Source organism: Pseudophryne corroboree, chromosome 3 (assembly GCF_028390025.1).
Source record: "Pseudophryne corroboree isolate aPseCor3 chromosome 3, aPseCor3.hap2, whole genome shotgun sequence".
In the NCBI taxonomy this organism is placed as follows: domain Eukaryota; kingdom Metazoa; phylum Chordata; class Amphibia; order Anura; family Myobatrachidae; genus Pseudophryne; species Pseudophryne corroboree.
In genome coordinates this window covers 159986294-160002922 of record NC_086446.1, presented here as the reverse complement: position 1 = coordinate 160002922, position 16629 = coordinate 159986294, and the positions used below count along the sequence as shown (strand labels likewise).

The window sequence follows — 16629 nt, the reverse complement described above, 5'->3', positions numbered from 1 at the left end:
TAAATGGCAAGTTTTAGAATAATAAGTCAAATTAAATTATGTGTGAAATTAAATACTCAAGGATATTGGAATATCTTTTTAGCTACATATTTAACCCCAGTATGGCTTTTTCTCTGCTTTCTGTCTTTGCCCTGCTGGAATATAAGAGTTCCCATACGCCTTTTGACACGCTACTAAAGGCCCCCATCCACTCGTCCGATTTGGGCAGTTTTCTTCAGATTTCGACGCATCTGACCGTCAAATCTGAAGAAAAGTGTCACATCGGATGGCTCTTCCGATCCGATGCGCACTCCCGTGTCAGATTTATCTGAACTAGAGATCTCTGAGGCTGCCCCAACTATTTATCTGAATCTGAAGAAATCAGGTGCACATCGGAGTGTTTTTTTTAACTTCAGATGTATCTGATCAGATTCATCTGAAGCGTCACTTGACTGGCATCTCCCTGGCCACTCCCACCCACCACAAGACGGGGCAGCAGCAGCAGCAACATCAGATCAATCGCATGTAGCATGTGTGCATCAGATATATCTGATGCGATCTGACACACAATAGATCGCATCAGATATATCTGAAGTGAATGTAGTGAAAATTAAGCCCAGGGTCAGATCCGATTCCCGGGAAGCTTCCGGGAGAGTTCAAGAGAAATCTGATGATATCTGCAGTTCAGACAAGTCTGAGTAGTGGATGGCCACCTTTAGTCTGTGCCCTTGCATGGATGCTCCGTTTTGTGGGATGGCCAGTTCTAGACAAATTTGTGCCTTATTCTTTACATCTCTATATTCTAGAATGGACATGGAGTATTATGTTTTGAAATCTTGTATCCATTCCCTGATTGGTGCTTTGAGAACCTCTTATTTTGACCTGCTTTGAATATTGTTTGACTTCTGTCATAAGGAAGTGACTGTTTGGAAACAGTAAACAGCTGTGGGGTCTCTCAGGCAGCTGAATTTATTTTGAAATTCATTAAAACACTTCATCTGTGGACTTCAGTGAATTAATTACCAGACTTCTGAAGTTATCGTTTATTTAGATGTAACCTGGTAAAAGGGACAATTGCTTAAGTATTCAACTATTGTCTTGTAACAAAAGGATTTAGATATTTATTGTCTTGTATTTAACATAAAGGAGTAACTTTGTTATGCAGCGCCTTTCAATTTTTTCAGTGACATCATGTCTTCATGAGTGTCGACCATTGGATCCAAAGGAGCAATAATATTTACTGTATATACAAAACTTGCCTGCTTTTATATTTGGGAATATTCTTGCCTCTTTTAAATCAAGTAGCTGAAGAAGCAGAAGCTTTGAAAACAGTTGAATAGTGTGTTTTCCCCAAAGAGCATTTTGTGTTGGTCATGAACAAGTTTCTTTCATATATAATGTAAGTAAATAAAATGTAAATAATGCCAGAGGGGGTTATGTGTGTAAATGTGATAAGCTGCATGTAAGTTCACATAATGAGGTGTTTGAAGCCATTTATCGGTACTGCAGTTATAGAATAAGATCTACAGTGACTTTAACGTAAATGCACATTTAATGGTGAAAAGTGTAACGTTCATTTTAAATGTTCATTTACTTGTAACTAGTGGCTTTCATAGACCTAATTCTTACCATCAAAGTCAACTCTTCCATCTCCATTGAGGTCTACATCATGAATAATCTCCTGAACTTCACTGGGATTCAGTGGTTCTCCTAAGAAACTCTGGGCAGCATCTCGCAGCTCCAGTCCACTAATGTGGCCATCTCCATTCACATCGAACTGGGAGAGATAGGAGAAATCTGATTAAGATATGTCGCTCTGAATTACACTGGGATTTGCTGTCCAAGCCAAATACAGAAATGAAATGGTGAAGCTTTTATGTTTAATCCTTCTACATTGAAATCCTTGCCTTGCGAGCTTTAATGAAAAAATTGTAGGGAAATACATTTACAGACTGGGATGTTATAAAACAGCATTGTAAACGGATGGGTGCGAAAAAAAGTCCTGTTTGGAGTGAAACGTGACTGATGTAGTTCACATACAGTATTTTTGCCTTGTATAGCTAGTAATATTTATCAGGCAGGTGTATTCCTTAACTATAGTCTGTTGTGGTTCCTGCTGTAGAGGTGACCTAACGGTAGTTGTGTGCACATTTGTGGGTCTATACAGGGCTATAGCTATTGGTTGACCAGGATCATACTCGCAACCTAATTCATATTTGTACGCACATGCCTGTGCAGCTGTGATTTTACAAGATACGGAATTGATAATCATAGCAAGTGAAGCTGCTGCCCAGAAAAGAATATAGATACCCACCGCAAATTCCTCAGCAACTGTGTACATATACGCAGCACCTACGCAATAATGGACCGGATGCGGCAGTAGTAACACTGGCCCTATGTTTCTCTGCGTACATGATCACAGCTGTAGGTAGGTACACACCACAAAAACAGCTATGGCACGCCTGTGATTTTGCCTCCACTCCTCGTTGCCTCCTACAAACGGTCTTTTCCTGTCAGTCACTCTGCATTGAAAAACTCACAGAAGTACATTGGCATGTGTGCACTGCGATCGAAGCGCATGCGCTGTCTACTGATAATCGCTCCGTTGCGTGAACATCGGAATTGCATACTATCATATATTAGGCCCTAGGGGGGTGGGTACAAATGTCCTGCAGTCTCCTCTCCAAATTAGCCCAGCATTGACTTTTGTTTCAAGCTGCTTACTTGGGGCCCGATTTAGCATGGAACACAGGTATGAATGCATTCACATGCTGGGGCTTGTCGATGTGTCAAGCATGTCCTCATGCTCATGTCAACATTACGAACGTCAACAAAATATACCCCACCCAGATTAAGTACCATAAATTGTATATTAGTCTAGCCAAGATCCAATGTGAAAGCATACTTAGTGGTGCTATATGAAATAGTTACACACTAACGTTGGTTTGGGGGGTCAGAAGTTTGCATACAGAAAAAAAATGCATATCAGTTTTGCATAAGCTGTGTAGAGCGGTGGTAATTGGGTAAAAGAGCCTAGGACATGATGGGGCAACAAGTGGTACTGGGACCTCGTGCAGCCCTCAGAGTCTTCACTTGCAGCCTCTATCCTTACTGTTTTGTGGTCATATTTGTTATATAAGTAATGCTTATGTAAAAGGCTTACCAATATGTTAGTACATTATGCAGATGTCGACATGTTCCTTCATGATTGTCAAGCTTCTGATTCTCGACATGGTGACTGCATCCTCTTAATCTCATGCATCCTACTTTTTTTTTAAATTAGATTTTAACACTGTGATCAGGGCCTGTCTACCTCTTTGTCTATTAAGATCCAGTATTATGATAGAACTGATCACAATTTTGCTGGTGCTCTGTAAATAAACATTTTTTTTTATATGCTGTGCCTTGTACTGAGTGATGTGCATATAGGTGGTATATAAATAAACATCAACTTATTCTCTCACTTCTCTGAATGCAATCTTCAGCTCTCTTACTCCCACCATATTTTCTGTTTCCGCCAGCATCTTTGGTCCAATCAGTTCCACAAAATCTTCAAAGTCCACACGGCCACCCACTATGAGAAAAATAGAAATGAAACATGGGAAACCTAGTACAATGATATACAATTGTAAGTATTTCACGGTAGCACTTTCTATGCTGCATTATGTTAGCAGCCAGGCTAATTAGTGTCTCTGAGTAGTTACTGTATCTCTAGTTGTTCCATTTATAGCTCCCTTTTACCTTATTATTGCCCCCTCCCATCACCATCACTCATTGGAAATTGCATGCAATTGTATGTCAAAGCTTTTATTCCCCTCATAACACACTGGGCTTGATTCAGAGATGACCGATATTTGCATCGCTACTGTGTTTTTGTGCAGAACTGTTGGAAAATATGGTAATGCCACAGCAGGTGTCTGAAGTGAAAAGTCATCCACTGCTGACATTACAGATCTAAGTGCTGCAAGAGAAACCAGGATAAATGCACCTACTGGATGGCTTTACTCAGAGAGGTATTAGCCATCAGCACCCCCAAAAGAAAAGGTTGTACAATTTGCAAAGAAAGTGGCAGCGCCAATGCTCCTGATCACAAAGTATTAGAATATACTCCAATCCGCAATCTAAGAATAACTTTATACAATTATATGTATATAAAAACTAATGTAATGTTAATAGATGAAAATATCAGAAGTGAACCAATAAAAGTTGAATCAGTTCAAAACAAAGTCCTTATACGCTGTAATAATGTACTAACAGAATGCTGATAACTGTAGATAGAATTTCTTAAATTTGTATCCGTTAAAATAGTAATTGTATGAAAACAAGGCTAACCACAGCACTTCAGGTATACTGACAATAAGATGGAAAAAGACAGCATCGGATCACCATCGTGACCATCGATCACAGTATCCGCCATCTGAGTAAGCCTAAGGCTATGCAGAATGGCTGCCGAGGCCAATAAATCTGCATTGGAAGATGCAGACATGGCCTCGGCATGCTCAAAAACAGAGCTGACATGCCCCCGTTTTTCAGAATGCAGCCTGTCACCACCTCATCACGCTGTGGCTTAGGAGCAGTGCAACCGTCATCATGTGCAAATCAAAAACCATTGGCGATGTGAGTAAACATCGCATTTTCCATACATCTGAATCAGCCCCACTGTACAATTCCATCCTTATCCATAAAGCCTCCAGCAATCTCTGCCCTCCCATCATGGTTCTGTCACTAATATCCTGTTCATACAATACAAATTGCCTGTCAGTCATTCACCTTTTACATATGCACACTGTGTTTCCATACATTACCTTCCTGATTTATTTATCCTATTGGCTCTCATTGAAGATGGTTTACTGGCCAGCCACTTTTGTGGAAGTGATTTATTATGGGAGGCCAACGTTCTTAAAGGATTGCACTGATACTTATTGTATTCATTATTTTCTTGTTGACAGACACTCTACAGCAGGTCCGGCCAACCTGTGGCTCTCCAGCTGTTGCAAAACTACACATCCCAGCATGCCCTGCCACAGTTTTAGCATTCTCTAATAGCAAAACTGGCAGGTCATACTGGGACTCAGAGCCATAACTAGACATTTTCATGCCCTGTGCCAGAAAGAGAATTGGTAACCCCGTTCATAGTTAAAACAGGGACAGTGCGCGTCAAAATATAGGGGCGTGGCTTCATGGAGAAGGGGCATGGTCACTGAATAGTACCAATTCACATTACACCGCACAGTAGCATCCATTATTCAAATTACACGGCGCAGTAAGAGTCGCTTATACACATTACACCGGAGAATAAGAGCCCCTTATATACATTACACCACACAGCAAGAGCCCCTTATACACGTTACATCAAACACTAAGAGCCCCTTATACATTATGGCAGGCAGAGCCCCTACACAATAAGAGAGAGTGCCAGCGCTGTCAATGCTCACCCACCAATGCTCCGGAGCTGCTGCCGGCTGCCTCTCCCTCCAATGTCCCAGCTGACCCCACAGACGTGCGTGTCCGCCCGAGGATCACATCTCTTGCACAGCAGCGAAGCACAGGACTCGCCAGCGCTGCTGCAATGAAACTGTCGCACAACCAGGGCGGGGACACGGAGCACAATGCGCTCTCATACAAATGCACTGTATGCAAAGCACACTCTGCACACACCTGGTTACGGCCCTGCTGAGACGTGTAGTTTCACAACAGCTGAAGAGCCATAGGTTGGCCAGGCCTGCTCTACAGCATACCAATGATTATAGGGTTCTAGTAGGAGATGCAGTAACATTCAAACAAATATTAAATTTCCCTTAAGAAGGAGCTACAGTATATACTTTAGAATTTGCAGCCAAATTTTTTTTTAAATAATGCTAGTTTAATCTTACTTTCCTTTCATCTTTCAGAAAGTGACTATTATTGCCTCTGTGTAAAAGTCAGGTGTTTCGGTGTTACTAATACCCCTTTCAGACTGACAGAGCCGGGTCACACCCGGGAATGTGTTCCAGGACGCATCCCGGGATTGACCCCTTTCAGACTGCACTTAGACCTGGGATCGACGCGGGACAGCCCCATTCACACTGATCCCGGGAAATCCCTGCAAATGCATATGTATGTCATTAGAAATGGACATTTTTCTGGCCTGGCTCACATAGATGAGGTCACAATAGGAAAGCACCTTCAAGAACTGCTTCTTTAGAGTCTTCATTTCTCCTTCGTCCTAGAGGATGCTGGGGACTCCAAAAGGACCATGGGGTATAGACGGGATCCGCAGGAGACATGGGCACTTTAAGACTTTAAATGGGTGTGAACTGGCTCCTCCCTCTCTGCCCCTCCTCCAGACCTCAGTTAGATTCTGTGCCCAGAGAGACTGGACACTCACTAGGGGAGCTCTACAGAGTTTCTCTAAAAAATACTTTTTGTTAGGTTTATTATTTTCAGGGAGCACTGCTGGCAACAGGCTCCCTGCTTCGTGGGACTGAGGGGAGAGAAGTCAGACCTACTTCTGTGAGTTAAAGGCTCTGCTTCTTAGGCTACTGGACACCATTAGCTCCAGAGGGTCTGATCACTTGGTATAGCCTAGCTGCTCGTTCCCGAAGCCGCGCCGCCGTCCCCCTCACAGAGCCAGAAGAGAGAAGCCGGGTGAGTAACCGAAGCAAAGAAGACTTCAGTGAAGGCGGCAGAAGACATCACTCTCGTAGGTACCGCACAGCGGTCGCGCTGCACGCCATTGCTCCCACACACCAATGGCATGGCTTGGGTGCAGGGCGCAAGGGGGGGCGCCCTGGGCAGCAATAAGACCTCAAATCTGCCTGGCAAAAGTACATACAGCGCAGGGGCACTGTATACTACCCCAGCCAGTATTAAAAAAATAGCGGGACATAAGTGCGCCATTACGGGGGCGGGGCTTGGTCCTCCCAGCTCTAATCAGTGCCATTTTATCTCCACAGTGAAGCTGCATGAGACGCTGGACCTGACCTCCTCCACTTCTGTGATAAGTACCGGGGCTAAACGGGGGGGGGGGGGGGGGGGGGCACAGCAAAATTAGTGTTGATTATTATCATTAAAAGCGCTGTCAGGTCGGGGGCATTATATATATATATATATATATATATGTATATATATGTGCTTTCAGACTGGGATAGGCGCTGGGTGTGAGCTGGCAAACTCCCTCTGTGTTTCTCTAATAGGCCTTATTGTGGGTCTGTCCCCTATAGCCCGGTGTGATAGTGGTGTCGGTACGAGTGTGTCGATATGTCTGAGGCTGAAAGCTCTTCCCAGGAGGAGGTCGGAGTAGAGACAGAACAGTGTGAGGGAGTGATTGGGTAAATATGTTGAGTGCCTTGAATGCAAATGTGGCTTCATTAAATAAGAGATTGGATAAATCTGAGGCTCAAAACCAAACATGGAGACAATCCATGGAAGATGCTTTATCCCAAATGCAGGCTCCCTCAGGGTCACAGAAACGTCTGTTTACCCTAATAGTAGACACTGATACCGACACAGATTCGGATTCCAGTGTCGACTATGGTGATACCAGGTTGAATCCTAAACTGGCTAAGAGCATTCAGTACATGATTGTGGCAATAAAAGAAGTGTTGCATATCTCGGAAGACCCTGCTGTTCCTGAGACAAGGGTCTGTATATTTAAGGGAAAGAAAGCTCCGGTAACGTTTCCTCCCTCTCATGAACTGAACACTCTTTTTGAAAAGGCTTGGGAAGTTCCTGACAAAAAGTTGCTGATTCCCAAGAGAATTATTATGGCATACCCATTTCCCTCTGAGGATAGGAAAAGGTGGGAGTCGACCCCCAATGTGGACAAGGCTCTAGCACGGCTGTCCAAAAAGGTGGCGCTTCCGTCCTCTGACACGGAGGCCCTAAAAGATCCTGCGGATCGTAAGCAGGAAACTACTTTGAAATCTATTTATGTCACTATGGGTACACTGCTCAGACCTGCAGTGGCTTCGGCATGGGTGAGTAGTGCAATTGAAAAGTGGGCAGATTACTTATCATCTGACTTGGACACCCTGGATAGGGATAGCGTTCTTTTGACGCTGGGTCATATCAGGGACGCTGCAGTCTATCTAAGGGGGCTGCGAGAGATATTGGCCTATTGGGATCAAGGGCCAATGCCATGGCAATCTCGGCTAGGAGAGCATTATGGACTCATCAATGGAATGGGGATGCTGACTCTAAGAGGGCTATGGAGGCGCTGCCGTATAAAGGTGGTGTTTTGTTTGGTGAGGGCCTCGCGGACCTGGTATCTACAGCTACCGCGGGTAAGTCATCTTTTCTACCTTTTGTCCCTCCACAGCAAAAGAAAACGCCTCAGATGCAGTCCTTTCGGTCTAGTAAATTAAAATTAAAAAAAGGACGAGGGTCCTCCTTCCTTGCTGCTAGAGGTAAGGGAAGGGGAAAAAGATCACCGACTGTGGCAAGCTCCCAGGAGCAGAAGTCCTCCCCGGCTTCTGCCAAGTCCACCGCATGACGCTGGGGCTCCACTGCGGGAGTCCGCACTGGTGGGGGCGCGTCTTCAACTCTTCAGTCGGGTCTGGGCTGACTCAGGCCTGGATCCTTGGGTGCTGGAAATTGTGGCCTAAGGATACAAACTGGAGTTTCAAGACGTGCCCCCCCCCCCCCCCCCCCCCCACCGATTTTTTAAATCGACCTTTCCAGCTTCTCTTCCAGAAAGGGAAGTGGTGTGCGCTGCAATACAAAAGCTGTGTGAACAGCAAGTCATTGTTACGGTACCCCCGTCACATCGGGGAGAAGGGTTTTATTCGGATGGCTCGGTCAGACCGATTCTGAATTTAAAATCCCTCAATCTATATTTGAAAAGATTCAAATTCAAGATGGAATCTCTCCGAGCAGTGATTTCCAGTCTGGAAGGGGGGGATTTTATGGTGTCAGTCGACATAAAGGATGCTTACCTACATGTCCCCATATATCCTCCACATCAGGCTTACCTGAGGTTTGCGGTTCAGGGTTGTCATTACCAATTTCAGACATTGCCGTTTGGTCTTTCCACGGCCCCGAGGATTTTCACCAAAGTAATGGCGGAAATTATGGTGCTCCTGCGCAAGCAGGGTGTCACAATTATCCCGTACTTGGACGATCTCCTGATAAAGGCGAGATCAAAGGAGCAGTTACTAAAAAACGTTGCGCTCTCCCTGACAGTCCTGCAGCAACATGGTTGGCTCCTAAATTTGCCAAAGTCACAGTTGATTCCGACAACACGGCTGTCGTTCTTGGGCATGATTCTGGACACAGAACTGCAGAGAATTTTTCTCCCAATGGAAAAAGCTCTGGAAATACAGAACATGGTCAAGGGGATTCTGAAACCGACAAGGGTGTCGATTCATCAATGTACTCGGGTGCTGGGGAAGATGGTGGCGGCCTATGAGGCCATCCCGTTTGGCAGGTTCCATGCCAGGGTTTTTCAGTGGGATCTGTTGGACAAGTGGTCCTGGTCTCACCTACACATGCCGCTGAAGATAATCCTGTCTCCCAAGGCCAGGATTTCTCTCCTGTGGTGGCTCCAAAGTTCTCACCTTCTAGAGGGATGCAGGTTTGGGATCCAAGATTGGGTCCTAGTAACCACGGATGCAAGTCTCTGAGGTTGGGGAGCAGTCACACAGGGACAAAATTTCCAGGGGAAATGGTCAAGCCAGAAGGCTTATCTGCAAATAAACATTCTGGAACTAAGGGCCATCTACAACGGCCTTCTGCAAGCAGAACATCTTTGCGGCCTGCCCGTCCTGTTTCAGTTGGACAACATAACAGCAGTGGCGCACATAAACCGCCAGGGCGGAACAAGGAGCAGAGCGGCGATGGCGGAGGCCACAAAAGTTCTTCGCTGGGCGGAAAAACAGGCAATCGCTCTGTCGGCAGTCTTCATTCCAGGCGTGGACAACTGGGAAGCAGACTTCCTCAGCAGACACGATCTCCATCCAGGAGAGTGGGGTCTTCATCAAGAGGTCTTTGCAGAAGTGACAAGTCGTCGGGGAGTTCCTCAAATAGACATGATGGCGTCTCGCCTCAACAAGAAACTTCAGACATACTGTTCCAGGTCGAGGGACCCTCAAGCAGTAGCAGTGGACGCTCTCGTGACACCGTGGGTGTATTAGTCGGTCTATGTGTTCCCTCCACTTCCACGCATCCGAAAGGTGATACGGATCATAAAAAGAACAAGGGTTCAGGTGATGCTCGTTGTTCCAGATTGGCCACGGAGGGCCTGGTATCCGGATCTTCAGGAATTACTCATAGAAGATCCCTGGCCTCTTCCTCTAAGAGAGAATCTGTTATAGCAAGGGCCGTGCGTGTTCCAGGACTTACCGCGGTTGCGTTTGACAGCGTGGCGGTTGAACGCAAAATCCTAGCACGAAAGGGTATTCCTGGTGAGGTCATCCCCACTCTACTGAAAGCTAGGAAGGAGGTAACGGCGAAGCATTACCACCATATTTGAAGAAAATGGGTCTTGGTGTGAATCCAAGAGGGCTCCTACGGAAGAATTTCAGCTGGGTCGGTTTCTCCATTTCTTACAAGCAGGTGTGGATGCGGGCCTGAAGTTAGGCTCCATTAAAGTGCAGATTTCGGCCTTATCAATTTTCTTTCAAAGGGAATTGGCCTTTTGTGAAAGGCATGCTGCACATCCAACCTCCATTTGTGCCCCCAGTGGCACCATGGGACCTTACCGTGGTGTTACTGTTCCTTAGGTCACATTGGTTTGAACCTTTACAAACGGTTGAGTTAAAATTTCTCACTTGGAAAGTGGTCATGCTATTGGCTTTGGCGTCCGCTAGGCGGGAGTCGGAATTGGCGGCTTTGTCTCACAAAAGCCCCTATTTGATTTTCCATGAGGATAGAGCGGAGTTGAGAACTCGTCAACAATTTTTACCAAAGGTGGTTTCTTCGTTTTACATGAACCAACCTATTGTGGTACCTGTGGCTACTGAAGCCTTGGCTGATTCAAAGTCTCTCGATGTGGTCAGAGCTTTGAAAACTTATGTTGCCAGAACGGCTCGTATTAGGAAAACAGAGCCTCTGTTTGTCCTGTACGCTTCCAACAAAATTGGGGCTTCTGCTTCTAAGCAGACTATTGCACGATGGATCTGTAGTGTGATTCGACATGCTCATTCTACGGCTGGATTGCCGTTACCGAAATCAGTGAAGGCCCATTCTACCAGGAAGGTGGGCTCATCTTGGGCGGCTGCCCGGGGAGTCTCGGCGCTGCAACTTTGCCGAGCAGCTACTTGGTCGGGTTCAAACACTTTTGCAAAATTCTACAAGTTTGATACCCTGGCTGATGAGGACCTCATGTTTGCTCAATCGGTGCTGCAGCGTCATCCGCACTCTCCCGCCCGGTCTGGAGCTTTGGTATAGACCCCATGGTCCTTTTGGAGTCCCCAGCATCCTCTAGGACGGAGGAGAAAATAGGATTTTAATACCTGCCGGTAAATCCTTTTCTCTTAGTCCGTAGAGGATGCTGGGCGCCCGTCCCAGTGCGGACTCTATCTGCAGTACTTGTTCATAGTTATTGCTTTTATTACACAAAGGTTGTGTTGTGTTTTGGTTTCAATCAGCCCGTTGCTGATTTTTTGGATCATGCCGTTAACTGGTTTAGTTAAATGCCATGTTGTACGGTGTGTTGTGGTGTGAGCTGGTATGTGTCTTACCCTTGGTTAACTAAAATCCTTTTCCTCGAAAATGTCCGTCTCCCTGGGCACATATCCTATAACTGAGGTCTGGAGGAGGGGCATAGAGGGAGGAGCCAGTTCACACCCATTTAAAGTCTTAGAGTGCCCATGTCTCCTGCGGATCCCGTCTATACCCCATGGTCCTTTTGGAGTCCCCAGCATCCTCTACGGACTAAGAGAAAAGGATTTACCGGTAGGTATTAAAATCCTATTTTTATTTACAACTAGCTGTTGTGTACGTATAATGGGGGTAATTCCAAGTTGATCGCAGCAGGAAATTTTTTAGCAGTTGGCCAAAACCATGTGCACTGCAGGGTAGGCAGATTTAATATGTGCAGAGAGAGTTATATTTGGGTGGAGTGTGTTCAATCTGCAATCTAATTTGCAGTGTAAAAATAAAGCAGCCAGTATTTACCCTGCACAGAAACAAAATCACCCACCCAAATCTAACTCTCTCAGCAAATGTTATATCTGCCCCCCCTGCAGTGCACATGGTTTTGCCCAACTGCTAAAAAATTTCCTGCTGCGATCAACTTGGAATTACCCCCATTGCCTCTTGTTTAAGCAGCTTTGCAATATGTTTATAAATGATTGCATCCTTCACTGTGCCTGTGATCTGTTTTTTAATCTCCTCCTCACCCCTTATGCTGAGCAGCTCTTTCACCTCCTGATCTGTCCAGGTCGCCATGACTGTCTCCTCCGCTTCCTAGACGCTTCCCCGGGCTCTGGATAATGACATCATCTTTTCTGAGCCCAGGGAAGCTCCATTCGGAGGCCTTTTAACAGTCCCGGGTACTGAATACCGGGTAGGGCCCATTCACACTACACTGCATCCCGGGACGATTCCGGATTCAACCCTGGTTGAGACCTGGGAAGAAATCCCGGGACGCTCGTCCCGGGATATTGTACCTTTACCCTTTCACACTGAGCAATTTCCCGGGTTGATGCGCGTTCATGTGCAATAACCCGGGAAATTTTTGTCAGTCTGGAAGGGGTATTAGCATGAGTGCTCCATCCCCTTAGCTCCACACCACACTGCCCAATGGGTTATATCTGCTATTCCCTATGCAGTACTTTTCAAAACTCTCTCGATGTAATTCCTTAATTTCTGATTCACATCCAAATGATCGTACTGTTTCTCTTACGTCCTATAGGATACTGATCCATTTAGTACCATGGGGTATAGATGGGTCCACTAGGAGCCATGGGCACTTTAAGAATTTGATAGTGTGGGCTGGCTCCTCCCTATATGCCCCTCCTACCAGACTCAGCTTAGAAAATGTGCCCAGAGGATCCGGTCATGCTGAAGTTAGCTCCTTAAGAGTTTTCTGCATTTATTTTATATGTTTGTTATTTTCAGACAGGTCTGGTTGGCACCAGCCTGCCTGTTTCGTGGAACTTAGGGGGGGCAACGGCCCAACCTCTTGAAGGGTTAATGGTCCCATTCCCCGCTGACAGGACACTGAGCTACTGAGGTAACTATTCGCAAGCCCCACCACGGCGAGTGTACATTCCCGCAGCACGTCGCCACCCCTAACAGAGCCAGAAAAATGAAGAGTGGTGAGTACTAAGCTGGCATCCCAGTTAGCGGGGTGCCGACCATTATGGCGGCATGAGGGTATAGAGATGCACGGCTTCTAACCGGGGCGGAATGCATCTCCAAACACTGTACACAGTACCCACACTGACAAAAACAGCCTTAAAATGGTTTTCTCTCCATTTTAAGCACCAGATTACCTCAGCCAGTAAAAAAAAGCATGAAGAACGCGCGCCATTGAGGGGGCGTGGCCTTCACTATAAGCGGATCCAGCAGCTCACCAACGGCATTTTTCCTCTGCAGTGAACACAGACGCTGACTGACAGGGACACACAGCTCCTCCGGAGTGACTCCAGATTACCTCAGCGGTAAGACGGGGTCATAGCAGGGGGGAGCGATTATTAGTGTACTAAGTCCCCTATCAGGGTAATTAGTCTGCGACCTGGCTAAGCTTGGCATTAGCAATGAGGGCGCGGTGGCGGCTGGTTCCAAATAACTCTATCTCCCTGAAGGGCTCTTTTTGGGTTAATTGTGCTTAACCTTTTCGTGTGTGTGTGTGTGTGTGTGTGTGTGTGTGTGTGTGTGTGTGTGTGTGTGTGTGTGTGTGTGGTCACATTTTCATTATGTAAGGCAAAGAGTGTGTTTCTTGTACAGTGGAGTGTTCCTCTTCACCAGGGGGATCACTACTGGGTACTCAGGGCAGTGCACCTTCCCAGAATAGCGGGTCTGAACTACGAAATTATCCCGCAATGAGAAAGATATGCAATACTTAAGACAGACTGTGGATGAGTTTATGAATAGACTCAGTCCCCAAACCAGCATCTCAATCCCCTCCCATTTGTCAGCAAAAGCGATCTCTGGCCCATATCCTGTAGTCTGATGCTGACGGGTCAGACATGGAGGAGTGGAGGAGGGTGAGGTGGATTTGGAGGGGGGGGGGGGGATGCTACTCTGTCACAGGGAATAGAGGCTCTTATAGAGTCTATCAGAGATGTTCTGCAAATTCCTGATAAGATTTCAGAGAAGTGTGAGGAATCTTATTTTAATGTAAGAAAGAAGTCCTCAGTCACTTTTCCTGTGTCTAAAGAATTGAATACCCTGTTTGAAGAACCGTGGGTTAATCCTGATAATAAATTTCAAATCCCTAAAAGGTTGCTCTCATCTTTTCTTTTTCCTCTGGAGGATAGGAAAAAAATGGTAAAATCCACCAATAGTGGACGCATCAGTCTCTAGGCTGTTACTAAAAATTGTATTGCCTGTTCCTGGTGCAGCATCCCTAAAAGATACGGCTGATCGTAAATCACTGTACACAGCTGCTGCGGTGGCCCAGAGACCCACTATTGCATGTGCGTGGATCACAAAAGCCATTGCTAAATGGTCAGGTAACCCAGGGACGTGCAGTCAGGGGATGCAGTGCCTCCCCTGTCATTAATGATTAAAATAATATAAAGAAGATACTTATGACACATATTCTGTGTCATAAGTAATTTCTTTATATTATCCTAACCATTTTAATGCAAAAAAGTAGTTTGGGAGGCACTGATAGCAGTGTCTCCCGTTAACAATAGGAACAGGTTAAAGCGGAGGGGGAGTTAAGCACTGGGCTATAAAAGACCATTAAAAATCAGAGGGGAATGCGGCATTTATACAAGTGCCTCATTGACAGGGGAAAACTGCCCCTGTCAGAGGGGCAGATGTGATTGAACAGCGGTTCCAATGCTGGATCCGCTGGTCCAATCACCCATACGTGGCAGGGTGAAGCAATGGCGGGACCCGGTGCTACTGTGGAGCTGTCACTACAGTAGCACGGTGGGGTGAAAAGGCAGCGGGACCCGGTGTTAGTAATGAAACTGCCTGTCACTAGAGCAGCGGCAGCTCCAGAGGCAGCAGGAACCCATGAGCTTAGAGCGCGTCTGGCAGCGGCGTCCAGCGCTCTTACCACTCCTTCCTTCTCCTCTGCCCTCCTAGCCAGCAGCATCACCAGCATCTATACTCTCCTGGACCAGGGGCCAAGTACCACGCAGGTGAGAGAGGGGGGCAGTTGGGCTGGGTGGGAAGTGACTGGGCAACTCACCCCCAGATCACTTGGGCTGGAGAATAACCAGCACCAAGATAAAAGATGGCGCTATTGCAACCAAAAAGTTGGGGTACCTTCCTAATTGTTTGTAATATTTCTGTGTGTGAATATCAGGTTCTCCACATTGATATGAAATAAAGGTTCATAAGGTGCTACCAACTGGTTTAGATAGAGATATATTATCAAATTCCCACAGTGAGGGGACAAGAGAGAGAAACCAGTTATAATTGGGATGCACACAACCCAACTAATAATAAAAATGATGCTTTATACGTTCATTGAAGCTCGCCTGTATTGATATTATCCAATGAAGGATTAAATGCCCACATACACCTAGTAGTATAATTTACAAAAAGTATTATTTGTCATATAGGGACTTAACCTTCCTTTATTGTTTGACGAGCGAAGTATTAAAATCAGGAAAATGTAAGAGAGACTGAAAAGACAAATATAGTGAATAAAGATTAAAAACAATTAGCAGATGTGTCCATTACTTTCATTACTATGGCCCTCATTCTGAGTTTGCTCGCTAGCTGCTTTTAGCAGCAGTGCAAACGCTAAGCCGCCACCTACTGGGAATGTATCTTAGCTTAGCAGAAGTGCGAACGAAAGGATCGCAGAGCAGCTACAAAATAATTTTGTGCAGTTTCTGAGTAGCTCCAGACCTACTCCTAGCTTGCGATCACTGCAGACTATTTAGTTCCTGTTTTTACGTCACGAACACACCCTGCGTTCGCCCAGCCACGCCTACGTTTCCCCAGCCACTCCTGCGTTTTTATCTGACACGCCTGCGTTTTTACACACACTCCCCGAAAACGGTCAGTTGACACCCAGAAACACCCACTTCCTGTCAATCACTCAGCGGTCAGCAGTGCGACTGAAAAGCTTCGCTAGACCTTGTGTGAAACTGCAAAGGCTGTTGTGAAAGTATGTCGCGCGTGCGCATTATGCCGCATACGCATGCGCAGAATTGCCTTTTTTTTTTGCCTGACCGCTGCGCTGCAAACTAAAGCAGCTAGCGATCAACTCGGAATGACCACCTATATGTGCTTCCTTATCCACACATTCATGAACCCCAAAAATGAGGCTTGATAAAGTGCTGTACCAGCACTAACTCAGTAGATCTACGTTGTAATCGCCCCGTTCATCAGATAATTTGTGAAATTATAGAGCTGAATTCTCACAGTAAGAGGATACTGCAATCCATTATTTAAGTTAAGGTGATGATACACAGTATTAGCAACACATGTATATAAATGTTGCAATGATAATACAGTGCCACTGATAGTTTGTCCAGCTATATTGAAATACTACACTATAGATACACTGCCACTATTTGGCAACTAAGGATGGAT

General features: G+C 45.8%; 1 protein-coding gene across 2 annotated transcripts in view; it reads right to left on the bottom strand.

The window, feature by feature from the left end:
- LOC135054990 (calcium-binding protein 2-like) overlaps positions 1-16629 on the bottom strand; it is a 145066-nt gene that overhangs the window by 48943 nt on the left and 79494 nt on the right. The window contains exons 4-5 of one of the 2 annotated variants that reach the window (XM_063958527.1): positions 3444-3553; positions 1609-1756 (exon numbers count right to left, since the gene is read on the bottom strand). In XM_063958527.1, coding sequence (XP_063814597.1) covers positions 1609-1756; positions 3444-3553 — 258 coding nt within the window. Of the gene's footprint in view, positions 1-1608; positions 1757-3148; positions 3351-3443; positions 3554-16629 lie in introns of those variants that run through there. The other variant, XM_063958529.1, reaches the window with a different exon arrangement.